Raw genomic sequence first — 16141 nt, 5'->3', positions numbered from 1 at the left:
GAGATCTCCTTACATCTCCCTGGGTTACACTGTTTGGATAAAATAATGAGCAGGATGACATATGCCTTGTGTCGATAGGAAGTCACAACAACAGCATAGCTGTCAGCTGCAGCCAAAGATGCAAATTTGATATTGGCTGTCACTACACATGTCAAGCAGAAGAACAATATAACCTTTTCAGATGACAATGGATTGGTGTCGTTATTTGAGAGATGGTCCAGGGGGCCAAAGAAGAGTAGATTAAGTTCATTGTTGAGTTATACTAATTGGGCTGCCTGGGTAACACAAGGGTGCCCAAAATAAAATAAAAAATGATATTTTTCTGATTATATAACAAATGATCAACACTCAATGTTCCTTTCTACCTATGAACTGTTCTGAATCTCGCACAGATGTGATGCAATTGCGGTGACAAAATCTGTCCACAGACAAAACACTCAAAACCGCTTCAGTAGATGACTCAAAGATCACATTTTGCCGCGATGACACACATACAGACTCACAAGGTGAAAACGATACACACACTGTCATGGATATAAAAGATGTCAAATAACAGAAGTGATAAAATAATTCAACTGCCAGATTTATTGGTCAGCCTCTTAACCACAGGACGATGTATAGTGTCTACACACAGCTTCATTTTTTAACATTTTGTGGCTCTACACCAGATAACCACAGGCACACAACACAGTATGTACTGTATGTATCTCTAGGACACGGGTGCATTGAGCATGTCTGCATTCCATATATCTCATACTGATTTTATATACAGATAACCATACCTTACACTATATAAATTAATGATGTGTGATTTTGATAATATACAGGTTTCTTGTTGTATGAACAGGTGCACCTGCATGCACAGGCATGTCTTTCACTTCTCCACATCCCAGACTCTCTGTCATATCTAGACAGTTTCTGTAACTAACTTTTACTTCCTCAACTTTTCTCCACTGAGGCAATGTTTATTCCAATTCTATTTTTATTATTCCAATTCTATTTTTGTTTAACTTGTACTACATGATACGGCCACAGTGCACACTTGTCAATAGAAATGATGAAAGCCGAATAACTCTGCAGTGAGAATTGTAGCCGTTTTAGTCAGAGGCAGCCTAGGATGCGTAAAAACACCCCTGCGGACTACAGAATCTTAAATCTAACAAAACAAGACGGTTGTAGTAGTGTAACAAACGCTGTGGTTGGTTTTTATGTGTGGTTATTGAGCTGTGAAGCCTCAGGAGACTGACTTCTCTGCACCCTTAATCAATCTGTTTTAGACAGGGAGATGCTTAACCACTGGTCACCAACATGCAGTATCTCGGATGCAACATCCATGACCTGCATTTAATTTAAGGAGAAGACCTACAGATACACAACACCAGGGTAGATAGATGGTGAACAATATGGCTGTCAGACAATGGCAAAATGGATAGGTGCACAGGGATAAGAGCATACTTTTTCTGTGACAGTAATTCAGGCTGTGTTGCTCAGTGATTGACTGTTTTCAAATTGATGCATGCTCGTTGGGGAGAAAGAGGCCCCAGTGATGGGAATGACATGATGGTAGTTGAGTTGCAGATCATATTCTTTGGCTGTCATGGAGATGTGAGTGTCTTGTCTGGCTGCTGACACGGATTGAGTGCTCCCACCGTAGATGGACAGTGAGCCAGACACAAGGCCACTGATGGCTGACATATGTCTGATGATTCGAGCTGCTACACAAGAATTATTGATACACTCTACTTAGGAATTGTACAATTACACTTTTTCTATCTATCTATCTATCTATCTATCTATCTATCTATCTATCTATCTATCTATCTATCTATCTATCTATAATATACAGACACTATTTACTCTATGCCCCTGACATGTACATGCCAGTTTAAAAAAAAAAAAAAGACATGAAATAATGCAGTGGTATGCTTGGTATGTCGCAATCCAAGCATGTGTATTTAAATATCTACAATGAGTAAACCCAATTAAATGTGTTAACAAACAAGTAAAGATCCACTGCTGCTGGGTCAATAACACCGAACCCACACACAGCATGCAGATGTGAAACTGTCTGGCTTCGGCATAGCCACTCAATATCATGCATATTGAACTGGCCCTAGGATCACAAGTAACAGGTCAATAGCTGATGTGGATAGCGATGCTGTTTCTCGGCCGAGCTAGTTTCCCCGTGGACAACCTGTTGTCCCCAATGATTCCGCTTATCTCCACAACCCATTCAGATCTCCACCCTCCGTCCAGCTGTGAGCCTCAGCCACAGCTGATCAATAACAGGCATAGTGGTCGTGTTCTCATTCCACCTTTGGGGTCACAGGTCACAATCCCATCCATCTGTTTATCCAGCATGACTGCAGAGGTGATGTCATACTCACGAGTGTCTCATCTGAAGGCTGTTAATAATTGATCATGATCCAGCCTGAAAAAAAAAATGTGATAAAGGAATGAGATAGTGGTTTTGATTTTAAAGAGCTGCTGAGCTGCTGGAGCTGTTGAATAAGTGGCGGTGACATTTGCAAGTGTTTGTTGAGTTTCCTCCATGTTCTAATTGTCAATGCGTATGTCCTCTGTGGGTGACAGGTAAGAGCCAGCGCCATCGCTCAGGACGCTGATCAGAATTACGACTACGCCTCCAACAGTGTGATCCTGCATTTGGACGTGGGTGATGAGGTGTGTGTGCAGCTGGACGGAGGGAAGGTCCACGGAGGGAACACAAACAAGTACAGCACCTTCTCCGGTTTCCTCATCTACCCAGACTGAATCTAATCCTTCCTCGCATGGACTGGACACCAACACACACACACTTAGACATAATAACACTTACACAGACATGAACGTATGCCAATCAATGCACATATACAGACATGCAGACTCTCGACATGGACAGACAAATATATACATACACCAAGGCAAGCAAACACACACACATACAGACATGCTGAGATTACAAACAGACTACAAAAGCACGGATCCAGTGAAAGTCAAAGATAAGTGGAATTAAGTCGAGTTGCGTGAATTTGAGCCAATAATAAGCAACTGCAATTAATGGCGCCCTTTGTGCAAATATGAATAACAGAAGATGTACAGTATAGGTGCACATAACAATTGCACGTTGCGGCTCGGAAATATCTAAAATACTTTAATGTGTTCCGTATTAACTGACATTGTGAGAACTAGAATATAACAATCACTATCAGCATAATTGTTTTTTTAATGCAATAATGGTGTTGAGGGTGCCATTAATCACAATGACTAAGCTGAGGCAAATACATGGACTGTATTCCAGTCTTTACCTTATACATTTCTGCTGTCCATTCCAGTGACCTCTGACCGAATGGCCTGCCTATATTCTGCAATTCATTGTGAAATATTGTTTTCCCTAAAGTGAATAACACCAGTTGAAATGAAATCCCTGTTGTGATTCAATCTGCATTGAGGCCATACTGATCAAAATAAGGCCATCTGAATGAACACAGATGTCTGACCTCTCTTTCCTGTTGCCATCATGAAGCAGGATATCGCAGCAAGACATATTATAAGACATCGCATTTTATGGATGGCACTTGTGTGTGATGAAGTTTTAATTGCCAAGTGCATTATTGATAATATTGTGTGTGTGTGTGTGTGTGGGGTCAGTAGTATGAGTGGATATATAGATATTGTAATATAATGCAGCAGTGAAAATGAACATCTGCAGTGTTTGACTTACATTTAATGTTGTACAATACATTACAGGCACGTTACTGTAATTACACTGCCATACCTACTTAGTACTTTATTTTTGAGAGACCCTGTCAAAGTATCATCATATGTATCAGCACAGTAATCCTGGGATGGGCTAACTGCCATGTTGAATAGGCCGAGTAGAGAACTGCTATTAAAAATATCTATACCTACCATGTCTGTGTTCTTGCATGTTGTTTTGGCATGGTGAAGGTCAGGGCTAAATAAAGGTACGCATGTTCAACATAAATCATCAGAAATGCATGCAGACCGTTGTTCAGTTTTAATTGGAGTGACCACTTGGACCGACTGTGGAGAATTGGATATATGAAATGGCTTCGTGGACTTACAGCTGAGATCAAACAAACAGTGGCGGACCACAGCCTCGGTCTGCTACAACATGGATTTCCAATACGTCGTAAGACACTGTTAAGACACAAACATTAATACCGCTATATTGATCTCTGCTCATAACACACCCAGGATCTACAAAATCCAGCCGATGTTTACAAGTTGAATCTTAGAATATAGTCATCAATTGTACAAACAAACTAAATTGGTTCAGTGTTTGATGGATGAGGCTTGACATTGTTTATTAGACTTTTGACCCAAGATCATTTGCTGGCGAGCCCACTAATGACAAGAAATAAATCCAGGGAATTTGTGAAAACTTCCTTAAATAATATTAGTACATTTATCTCAATTTACTGATAATCCCACGCTTAATTTTATGGAAGTCATGCTGTGCTCGCGCTCTCTTACACACACTCACACACTTATCCAGCCTATTTGAGAAACTAGATTTCTGAAAATATATATATATATATATATATATATATATATACATATATACATATATACAGGGCTAAGGGAAATGAAATTTTTTTTTTTTATTACTTGTCGATTAAAATTAATGACTTCATTATTGATTCATCTAACAAATCCTTTTCTTGAATAATCTGCTTATTTTTTGGTCTTGTTTTGTCTGATCAACAGCCCAAAACCCAAAGACATTCAGTTTAATACCATTAGAAAGAAAATAAGCAAATCCTTACATTTGAGAAGCTGGGGCCTGTGGAGATTTGTTTCAATGAAAATTGAATGTTTTGATAAATAGTTAAAAGAGATTAATGATTAATTTTCTATCAACTATCTGACTGTTATTCTGATATTTTCACAATTTGCTAATAATCCGTATTATAGGTGTATTTATTTCAAATTAAAGAAGAAAGGCAATACGTATACAAGAACCAATGTATATTTAATTAACTCACCATTAGCTCTTTATTTAAATTACATTTGTAATACATTTAGTCCTTACGTTTATGAATGGTCTATAAACCCTACTTTGTTACACTTGGCATGAAAGAACTGATGAACACCAAGTGTTGGAACTGTGGGTGTGATTTCACATTACACATAAAACTATACGAGATACAAAACTACAGGCAGTTGATGAAAATGTCCACACTATGCATTGTTTTCTGGTTAATGTCACCAGTTAATTCAAGGGATCTCAATTTCCAATATTGCCACTTTAACAGTTCCTTAAACATGGAGAGAGAGAGCAAGGGAGGTCATCTCCATGTTAAAGAAAATGAATCTTGAATACCTCTTAGATTACTGGCAAAAAGTAAAGTGTCTAATTAGAGAAGAGAGCTGACGGCATTCTAGACTTAAAGGATTTGGTGAATCTGTTGCTCCTGAGCGGACACGGCGGGATGTAGCCCGAGCCATGCCTGGGCCCAGCCCCCGGCTCTCTCTGCTGGCAGATTCGAGTTGAAAGTTAATTGGACGGGGAGAGGTCTGAGACAGGCCGCGCTGAGGCCCATTAGCGATTCCCCTGTTGAATGCAGAGCCACGAGGATCACAGACTCACAAATAGGAGGATTAAAATAATCAATAGCCTTGACTTCCATCGACCACACACATACACACTGAGTAATTAGTGGACAACCTATTCAGCAGTGGACTACGACACCCTCCTGAACCATACCACCCCCCCACACACACAAGCTGCACACTCCAAACGATGTGGTGCCTAATGAGAGGAAATAGTTGTGGCTGCTTGTGAGGAAAATGAAGAAAAGGTCAGGAAGCCACCAAACAGGCTTCTACTGCCAATATCTTGGCGCTTTGTCACCGACTCATTCCTTGGACAATGTACAGCATGGCCACGAAAAATGTCATTGGTTGAAATTTGAGTTTGCAATGTCACTAAACAATGGCAACCAATTATGAGATACCATAACATGTCTCAAACAAATAATGAAAGAGAAGATTGACTGGAGCGCTAAAGCTTACATTCATGATTTACTTAAAATTATTTATTTAGCAAAAACCAAAACAAAGCATTAACAGCAGATCAAGATATACCTCTTGTATTATACGCTGAACAATAATTTGGTCCTTCTGACGAGCAGATTCCAGCAGCAACACTGCCCTCTTGTGTTGATGGAAAAGCATCAACGTATTGTACAAAACCTAAGAAGACTACGCAGAAACAGAGCTCACACCTTATTCCATCAAATCAAACAAATCATCTCAAAACCACCCAAATTAGTTTTCAGGAAAAACATTTATTTAAATGCAGCAACAAAATTGGGGTGAATTAAAACATGGGAACTCATTTGAAATGTTACTTTACATCATGAAAGTGTGGTTTTGAATATACTGGTTTACCGCAGGATTAGAGGAGCACATTCCTCAGCCAAAGAAGTTCTTAGCCAATGATACAGTAGGTTGCTGACAGCTGTATACCATACATGTACACGTATATATATATATTTTTTAATATATATATATATATATATATATATATATATATATATATATATATATTAATGTCCCATCCAAAATTGACACACTAGTATCAATATTTACAGTATATCATTATCAATTGATCTCATCTTAATTGCTGCATCTTGGAATGTTATTGCAAACAATGCAAGCATTAAGACTCTTGAATGCATATAAGTTGGTCACATTTGTGAATGGACCTGGCAGCAATAGCCAGGGCCATTTGTGGTCTTTGTAGGGAATGTAAAGGCACTTCTTAAATCAAATGAATGTGGAAAACCAATCCATGGAAAAGGTTGGGTGGGACAGGTGTTGTAAAAGCTATCTGGAAAAAAAAGAGGGTATAAGTGACAGGGTAGAAAAAGCTGGTCGATCTTCGTCTTCACCCGTTCATGACCATCCTGACCAGTTCTGTAAAAGACACAAGAGAGACAGGCGTGAGAGTCGTGCTCTAGATCCTGGGAGGGAGATGCTGCATTTGGAGGCAGATCCCCCACATGTTCTGTTCCCCCGCAGGAGAGAAGGGTTGAAGACGGTACTGAGAGAAAGAGGTGAGATAATCATCTCCATCTCCTATTTAGCCAAAGCATATGGCCATGTCTGTGATCCGAGAAGAGCTGGTTAGAGAAGCCATCCTCGCTGTATGCTTTCCTCTAGTTGAGAAGCAGAGAAAAGGGGAGACGGTCAAGGGAGCTAAGTCCAGTCAGACAGCGGCCAGCTACAAATTCAGCTTCCATGAGTAGAGAGGAGAAAATAATCAGCACAAGAGCAACTCGTTGCATTTCTCTGGTTAGTAGAAAAAAGGGACTGGTCCACTCTCCCAAAGCTGGTGGCTATATTCAAATGTAAGGAAAATGTCTACAATGTAATGAACCGTCTATTTTATCGGTTTGATAAGAGCAGCACCTCTAACACCAACAGAGGAAAAAGCCTATTTTAATAGCGTAAATGACATGCAAATGAGATTAGAAGAGCTGCCTTGTGACATCCACACCCATCAGCTCAAATAACTCGACAGTGGCCACCAGGCTCTCCCCTGAATGAGACCAGTCACTTCCCTGTGTGTCCATCATATCCCCCTTATAAACTGAGGGGAGTCTCAGACACATGCAGAGGGGCATGCGGCAGCCAGGGGTCAAGACAGACGGCTGTAGGAGAGACAGAACAGCAGGAGGCTACACATCGGTCAAAGTCTCAGGACTAAATATGAGAGGGACCACAAGGCTTTCCCACAGGCACCTACAGGTCAAATCTACTTTGCAACAGCACACTGTTCCTGTTCGCAAATTATGAAGAGCAAAACTACAGCCGATAAGCGTTAGGGGATTATTTAACAACTAAAATGCAGGAAAGCCTGGAGGTGCAATCTCATGGTATACCAAATGCCCGTACCGGCCCTCAGCCTGACATGATGTGGCGGACAAATGCTGTGGAGGAAGAACAGTTAACACACCGTTATACACGGCCTCTTACAGCAGTCAATTAACCACAAGTGTAAAGACGCACAAAAGACAGTAAAGAGGATGGATACCCACATCGTAAGACTAAATCAAGCATTGGCTTACTGTGGTGACACTTTAGTAGTTAAAAGAGGTGCTTCCAATGACCGCCTTCAGATAACTAGGACAGTGTTTTCCCCTGGGTGACTGCTTTTAACACCACAGAAGAATTTCAGCCTGAAAGCACGTTTTTGTTCAGCCTAACATCAATGAAACACAGCAGCTGATATTGGTAGTGGGGCAACAAGTGAACGGACTGCCAGTGTTTGAAAGACATCTTCCTGCTCACATATACACACACGGTGTGTATAGAGCCCCGTCCTCAGTGAAACACAGTGCAGATAAATTAGGTAAATAAAATATATATAAATTATATTTTAATCTTTAAGGGGGGCAGGAGGACACACCGCACAGTATAATGCATGTGCCGACTGTAGTTTCATTAACACATTGCTATGGCAGGGTATGAGGTTTCATTGACAGTAGCAGGTATGTGGCAACAGGATTGTCACGCACACCATCAGCCAAATCATGGCAAGTTGTTGTGTATTATACACATTGTTGTGTATTACTTTCCCTCTCACCTTCATAGTTGATGCAGCCATTGGCATCTTCGTGTCCCGCCAAGAGCGTCTCAACTTCCTCCTCTGACATTTTCTCACCTGAAAAAGAAAAACATTAATACATAAGACATGGGTGACATTACCATGATTTAAAAATGAACAAGTAATAAAAGAGAAGTACACAGGTAAGTAAAAGATAAGTAAAAACTAAGATAACACTAAAAACACACTTGCACACCCGATTATGCCAAATTAATAACATGCAAATAGGTTACTCTTGATACCATGTAAATTCCGTTTTCAGCAAATACATTTTGCATTGACGCCATGCATTGTGGGGATTACAGTATTTTTGTGTAAGTGAAAAAAAATGTAAATAGTGTGTATACATTAAATCAACATAGTCTTCCCTTCCAGCAGTCTATTCAAGGGTGATAAAAATGCAACTTGCCTAGCGTGGTGAGGACGTGACGAAGCTCTGCTCCCATTACTGTGCCGTTGCCCTCCTTGTCAAAGACACGCAGTCCCTCCACAAAATCCTCCATGGAGCCCTGATCTTTATTCTTAGCGATGGCCTGGAACATGGGCAGGAACTGCTCAAAGTCGAGCATCTTGTGGTTCATCTCTGTGAAAATAAACAAACATATGAGGAAAGTCTGTTTGCCTCCAGCTGCAAAACACACTATGCCACCAGAAGATTAAAATCATAAGAAGCGCAGTGACAATTTCATCATGCATGTACATTAAAAGAGATAACTCCCATCAGGTTTATTTTTGTTTCTCTCACCCTCAGCCTTGGGGTTGCCCAGGACCTTGAGCACCTCAGCATTGACAGGGTTCTGTCCCAGGGCCCGCATGACATCCCCACACTGGCTGAAGCTAATCTTTCCATCTCCTGTCCTGTCGAACAGCAAGAATGCCTCCTTAAACTCTGCAGGATACACAGACACGGGACGAGTTAGGGCAGGGTTATGAATTATTGTAAAACATGAAGAGATCAGCAGACAGCTATGAAGGAATGATATGGAGATAGTAAGAGACCTGGAAATAGATGAAATCAGAAAAGCCAATAAATGACAACAGGCAGACAAGAAAAGCAAAGATTTTGACATGATCTGGTTTTCTGCCAGTGGGCCTACATTTAAAGTGAGCAGACAGGACACAGCACTACACTGAATAACCTGTGTATGTTTCATATACCACTCTAGTCTATCCAGGATAAAAGATGTATGAATAAACTGCACAAATCCACGGGCAAACACAAACTGATGGACACGCTTTGTTCAAACGCTCCAAAAATCAAAAAGTCTTTTATGCATCTCATTACTTGAACCGTTGCATGTTAGACTGTGGTTGCAACAGCTTGCTCTCTAAACACTTTTCTAACTTCCTCAATTCAGCAAATACTGCGTATCCACATTAGTCATCTGGTTGGTCTATGACTTTTTCACTACACCTTGACAAAAACAAGTTTTAAACAACTTTACCAGTGCACCACTACATGTTCTGTCGTAGTTTGAACATGCCGACACTTGTGCATTTAGTTTCCAAAGACTTAAAATATGTCGTAATATCATGGAAAGGGGTTTAAATTGTAACGGTAAATATGTATAGCATGCCTTAAATAAAGAACCAAAACAAACGGGTATGGATATAGTATGTTAGATTTAAAAAAAATAAACAAAACTCTAAGATAATGGCTAAAGGAAGGGACATTGTAAATGCCAAGATCCCCCTGCTTTAGGACTAAACAGAAGCACACATTTCCTGCAGAACATCAACATCAGATAAAAGCTTCAAACATGTAAAAAGTTGCCTCAGATCTTAATGCTTATTTTGTGTGACCAATGGTAGAAAAAAGAAGATATTTAAAACGTAAAAAGCAGGCAAATCTCAATTGAAACGCTGTAAACAACTAAATATTTGACAATTCCACTTGATAAACATAAAATATTGAACGAATAAACTAATTGTTTTATGTTAACTGTTGTCTACCAACACCTTTACTCAAGTTACTATGTATTAATAAGAAATAACTAGGCTTTATCAAATGTAATGTTGTCAATGATCACACGGTTGATTAACGTAGCTTTGATCCAACATCAGGCATTCTAGTTAGACTCAACAGTCAAACAATAAGCTTAGCTAAAACATAGTAATCTGGGCGACATGCAGTCAGATTACACAATATCCAGGCAGCAGTCTGGTCCAAATGTTATGGGACAAGCAAGCTATTCCCCAAAAAGCTCAGGCACTGTTTATTCCTGTTCTGAGGAATGTGACTCTTCCCTTCTGGCGTGTGAGCACTTTTCCCAACACCATATTTGGTAATAGAGGAGTGGAGCAAAGTAGGTGGAGAGTGAGTGTAGCTATAGCCCATTATGTCAACTGCGATTAAACAAACCAGTCCTAGGACAAACGCATGCACCACTGTATCCAGCACCAAAAAAGGGCACGCTGGAAGATAACAGGCAAAGTTTATGGCTAACTGACACAACCAGGACTGGCTTATAACACATGTGAGCTTTGGCTATATTTGGCTTCATATGTACCGCTAATGCATGATTGACCACATACAAAAACACTGCAGCACACGGTTAAAGTATTATAACGTTGTATGCAAAAATGTGACTGACTTGTGACGGACCAAACAACAGTGCAAAGCGACTCTACTTCACGGTTGAAACAGGTTAACGTTAGGTTTACCCAAAAGTAACATGCAGATCACACCCTAAACACTCCGATCGAGAGAGCCATCAGGTCTGTGCTAAGGCGCTCCCCTTTTCACGGACTTACCATGAATCTGATCCAGGTTAAACTCAATCTGGAAAGGACAAGCAGTTGCAAGTGGAAAGTGATGAAACAGTACAGAAATTAAGAAGGATAACCTAAAGTTTAGCCTAAAAACTAACGACATGACAGGCGGGCATAGAGCAAGGTGATAGTGGAGATACAGGGGAAAGTGTCATCTTAACCAAGCAAGAATGAAAGCATGCAAAACAAGAGAGATCTTCAAAGTGTCACGACACAGAATCAAAACTCACCAAGGATTTGATCTTCCGAGAAGTCAGACTGTTCAAAGAGAAATTGGGCTACATGATTATGGATCCTTTTGCTCTGCAATAAGCTAGCTTGGGTTAACTTCAAAGGCGTTTGCACATATTTTTTCGGATAGTTAGATTTACTCAAACAATACATTCCATAACAGAAGCACATTCAGCAACAGTTAGTCTACACGCGGGTCTTTGGAGCACATTAATTAGAATGTCGTGTGAATGTTAACTTTAATCCATCTACCGAGCGAGCTAATGTTAGCTTCTCAAAAGTTGCACTTCCGCTAGCAACCCGCGAGCCAATTCCGACATTTCAAACTCAACTCATCATATATGAAAAGCTAAACTATTTTCTTGAGACAAGAAGCTAATTACACAAAGACAAATTGCTACGTTAGCCGAGTTGAAAAACCCACCATGGCTGTGTTGGCTGAGGTGTGTCCGAGTGGTCGGCAAACCAAAGAATGTGTGACGGTTCTCAGAGAAGGGCTGGGTGGGAAGGAGAAAACCTAAACTATAGCGGCAGTGCGTCATGACGTATGACGCACGACGTCAACGCATGAGGCGAACAACTAGACTCCATATATAGGAATAGAGATTAAGGTATGTTTTGTGATATGCAGTACATTATTTTTAAACCTTAACGCTTGAACTACTCACTTTATGATTGAGGTGACAGGTAGGCTACATGTAATACGCAACTGTATACTTTAACTGTTTAATTTCACATATTCTGATCAGCCTGTCTTTACATTAATAATGCACGGATTTAAATACGGATTTAAAGCCTCCCTCCTCTCAGAAATACGTGTTGCTTTGCTTATTGTGCTCACCTTAAATCTTAATCTTAAATCCAAGGAAAGCAAGATTTTGTGACATCACAATATGGGAAATTTGAAGTCTCCAGTGCACATACAGACGGAGTGAAATAGAGAATGAAATCGGTGAAGTAGGATACATCGTGTGTCAAGTATGTAAACTCTTTAGCAATAGGCCAGTGCATATTCATGGTTTCTGGGTTAAGAGCTTTTATCAAGGTTCACTTTTTTTGTTAAAAAAACAAATCAGACACAAATTATCATTCCAAAGACAGTATTTTATCTCAGAAGGGATCTTAAATATATATTACTTTAAAGCAGCCTGCCCTTAACCTTACAAAGTAGGCAGAGAGTCAATGGACCCAATGTTAAGTGATGTGTGTTCTGATTCGGACATGATTTTAAATATGTTTTAAAAAATATTTGTCCCTTTGGAGTTTGTGTTTGACTTTGATCCGACTTGGGTAATGAATGCATGATTGGATGACTTTGCTAGGCTTTGCAATAAGGATATGAGTGTCTGGCCATGCAGGAATGATGGATTCCTTTAGGCCTGTGAGATCATGGACTGATGTCGTATCTCTTCACAGCCTTGGCTAAAGCACTGTCTTTTCCCAGCAGGAACTCTGGCCTATTGTCATGTCCGTGGTCCCACTGTGAGCAGAAGTGGATGTCTTAACATGACCCACATATCCTCACAGGCTAAATGGGACAGTCTCGCTCCATACAATCGTGTAGTAACAGCAACACAGTGTAACACTTAAAGCACTAGAGAATGGCAGCAAAGCTAAAGCACAAACAAAGATAAAGCACATTAGTACAAAGTCTAATGTGGGCATCAGTATAGTTTGAGTTTCTTCAAGACATCTTTACATTTATGTTTTGTCTGATTGATCTATCCCTGCCTTTTACCTGAGAACACCAATAGCTTGGACATTTGTAATGCTCACACTATTTATTTGGCCAAGGTACTTACTTAGTTTACTAAATTCCTGTATTTATTGACATTTTATATTTGCTAATTAAATGTATCAACTTAATATGTACTTCATTTCCAGAGTATACAATATAAAGGACACCGTTTTTAAAGAATCATTCTATTTGCTCAATGCCTTATTGCCTTATGTGTTGTATAACATAAGCAGCCAACATGTATCACTACATAGACAGACTGTACTATATCTGTAATATGACAGTAGACAAAGTGCCACAGGTTGGTCAAGTTATATCTGGGATGTATCTCACAAACTGTTATTTCAGTCAAAGGACAGAAGTATGGGGAGGTCCATTTTCTTTGCAGCCAGTTTCTAGCTTTGAAAAGTGGGGCAAGTAAAACCTCTCTAAATTATTAATCGAGTGAAGAATAAAAATGTCCTGACTTTGAGTTGAATTCGTGATTTTCTCTTGTTATTTTGCTTCTTGTAATAATGATAATATTAATAGGTGTGTAGGTCACATTCATTTGTTGGAATCTTCTTCTTGAAGAAAGAAATAGAAAAAATTGTGACAGAAAACAGCCTCTTTCTCCCTAAGGAGGTCACTGACTGACATTCTCACTTTCAGTGCCCCATTTCTTTGCTTAGCTTAGATTCAGTCTCATTCCAGATTGAGGCAGTTTATTAGCATCGATATCGTAGAAAGCTACTTAGCAACTAATCATCATTTCATGCTTTCACAGAACTAAATGGCAAACAAATTACTCTTTAGATTTACCATCTTGCTAAAGATGACTAAACACTGTACATTAAATCATAGATGATATAGTACATGGCATTTCTAAATATAGTCCTAGTTTATGAATGCCCCATATTAGCTTTGTCATAAAAAGCTTATTTAGTCCACACTCACCTCCAAAGCAGTGGGGTCGAATGGTGAATCCGAAGGACGCAGCATCCTAGGTTTCTGCTCTGGAGCCGGTTTTGGATCCACAGGAGCCACAGGGAGGCAGGGGTAAGGAGGCCCCAGTCTGGGCTGGGTCACTGTTGAAGGAGACTTCTTAATGGAGGATTCTCTTTTCGGAGCCATTCCTAACGTCGTGGGCAGCCAACAACTTAAAATCTCTGCACCAGCTGCTGGTGTGGCTGCTGAGAGGAGGTATCAAGCTATGAATAAAGTGTGTCAGTTGTGCATATCCTGTGGAGCTGTGGGGAGGGGAGGATAAAAGCAGGTTGATGATGCCGATGATGCTCAGGGACTGGCAGTTGGATGAGGCAGAGGTGGACGTATAGAATAGCATGGGAGTGAAGTTGTCAAGCGAAGCATAGGAGGAGTAGAGATGAAAGCTCAAATGTATGAAGAGGGGGATCGATATAGAAAGAAGTTGGCTCAGCTGTATCACTCCAAGCCCATGCTTTTATTTGGGTCAGAAATGTGTGTGTGTGTGGGGGGGGGGTTCTTTGTCAAGCTCAATCGAAATATTTTAGCCTATAGCCTATGTTCAGACTTGTGAAGACATGTTATAAGGAGTGTCATATATTCGGTGTCTCATTACAAATCAGCATGCAGCTAATAATAGATGTGATGTTTTTGTCTTCAGATGTTTTTGTTTGGTTTTCCTCATTTCCACCTTGTTTTATAAATGTTATGTTATGTGCATGTTGTTTATGACAGAATAATACACAATGCACATTTATTTTTGTTTACATTTAGGCAACTGTATTATCTACCCTTTATTGGACTTGAGGATTTACATTTTATGCTATGTTATACTTCCACTTCACTATATTCCAGAGGTAAATTATTCTTTTTACTCCACTATATTTATTTGTCAGCTGTATAATTACTCTGCAGATTAATATTTAAAATGTGAATGATTATATATGTGGATCATCTTTAAAGTATGATCCACAATTACAGTCTGATTAAAGTGTATACAAAAAATGTATAAAAAAGCTCCACCATTGCAACATTACAATGCTGTTTAATGCACCTAAATAATGTATAATTCATATGTTTATACTAATATAACACTGACAGTGTCATTCTGCTGCATAATGAGTATATAAGATTTGTTTAAGTCAACTTTTGAATGTATTATTTTGGTTTATTTTCCATGGTAATGGGGTATTTTGTGCTATTAGTCTATAGTTCTTATTTCCCCAGTGGTGGAATGCAGTACATTTACTCAAGTACTGTACTTGTAGAATTGTAGATACTTCTACTTTGTTGTATTTTATGCAACTTTCTACTTCTACTCACAGAGGCAAATATTGTACTTTTTACTGCACTATTTGTCTGACAGCCTTATTTACTTTTCAGTTCATTTTTTTTTCATACACTTCCTGTCCATTGAAAACCATGTATCTCCAATCTCTTGGTGATTTTGAATTTGTTTATGTCTGATAAACTGAAAGATGGGGTGTTCCTTTATTGGTTGAGAAGATCTCCCTACTTCTTAAGATAAATAAACAATGAAAACCCCTCTTGTATTCGCTGTAACATGCATGGTCACAAAGCTGAAAACAGAGCTGCTTTCTGAGCTCATGAAAAGTTGATTTTTTAGAGATACATGGTTTTTACCATGTGACACCACAAACATATGACGATCTTTTAGAATATAATGTATCGCTGTGGATTTAACTGCTCAATAGTATATAAAGGAGTTCAATTTTCCACAACCTTAAGCAGTGAAATGCAACAGACACATTAATGCAGCAGTGATATAAATCCAGAAA

At 39.5% G+C, this 16141-nt stretch overlaps 2 protein-coding genes across 5 annotated transcripts in view; one reads left to right on the top strand and one right to left on the bottom strand.

The window, feature by feature from the left end:
* c1ql4a (complement component 1, q subcomponent-like 4) overlaps positions 1 to 3900 on the top strand; it is an 8759-nt gene extending 4859 nt beyond the window's left edge. Inside the window, exon 2 of the mRNA XM_031845893.1 lies at positions 2593 to 3900. Coding sequence (XP_031701753.1) covers positions 2593 to 2772 — 180 coding nt within the window. The 3' untranslated portion in view covers positions 2773 to 3900. The remainder of the gene's footprint in view (positions 1 to 2592) is intronic.
* Positions 3901 to 6576: 2676 nt separating this feature from the next.
* On the bottom strand, positions 6577 to 14507 carry zgc:153867 (myosin light polypeptide 6). 4 transcript variants are annotated; one of them, XM_031845355.1, is made up of 7 exons: positions 12066 to 12168; positions 11641 to 11668; positions 9384 to 9527; positions 9048 to 9221; positions 8618 to 8695; positions 7927 to 7961; positions 6577 to 6945 (listed from the first exon to the last, which is right to left on the bottom strand). In XM_031845355.1, the coding sequence occupies exons 1-6, from the start codon at positions 12066 to 12068 to the stop codon at positions 7933 to 7935; spliced, it is 456 nt and encodes a 151-aa protein (XP_031701215.1). In that variant the 5' UTR covers positions 12069 to 12168; the 3' UTR covers positions 6577 to 6945; positions 7927 to 7932. The 4 variants fall into 4 exon arrangements, with proteins under 4 accessions (XP_031701215.1, XP_031701217.1, XP_031701216.1 ...); XM_031845357.1 differs by lacking the exons at positions 7927 to 7961; positions 12066 to 12168 and adding an exon at positions 14316 to 14507; XM_031845356.1 differs by lacking the exons at positions 7927 to 7961; positions 11641 to 11668; positions 12066 to 12168 and adding exons at positions 11393 to 11420; positions 14316 to 14507.
* Between the last annotated feature and the right edge of the window lie 1634 nt (positions 14508 to 16141).

The sequence above is a fragment of the Anarrhichthys ocellatus genome, unplaced genomic scaffold (genome assembly GCF_004355925.1).
Source record: "Anarrhichthys ocellatus isolate YVR2014 unplaced genomic scaffold, GSC_Weel_1.0 scaffold5, whole genome shotgun sequence".
Lineage (NCBI taxonomy): Eukaryota > Metazoa > Chordata > Actinopteri > Perciformes > Anarhichadidae > Anarrhichthys > Anarrhichthys ocellatus.
The sequence above is the reverse complement of the archived record's forward strand: the minus strand, read 5'-3'. Positions and strand labels throughout refer to the sequence as shown.

Bases quoted from the DNA above. Each gene is read 5' to 3' on its own strand.
- zgc:153867 (XM_031845357.1), bottom strand. From the start codon at position 14,492: ATGGCTCCGAAAAGAGAATCCTCCATTAAGAAGTCTCCTTCAACAGTG. The intron at 9,528-11,640 runs GTGAGTTTTGAT...TGTATCCTGCAG, and splicing joins CTCGGAAGATCAAATCCTTG to AGTTTAAGGAGGCATTCTTG. The intron at 6,946-8,617 runs GTGAGAGGGAAA...TGTCTTTTACAG, and splicing joins TGGCTGCATCAACTATGAAG to AACTGGTCAGGATGGTCATG.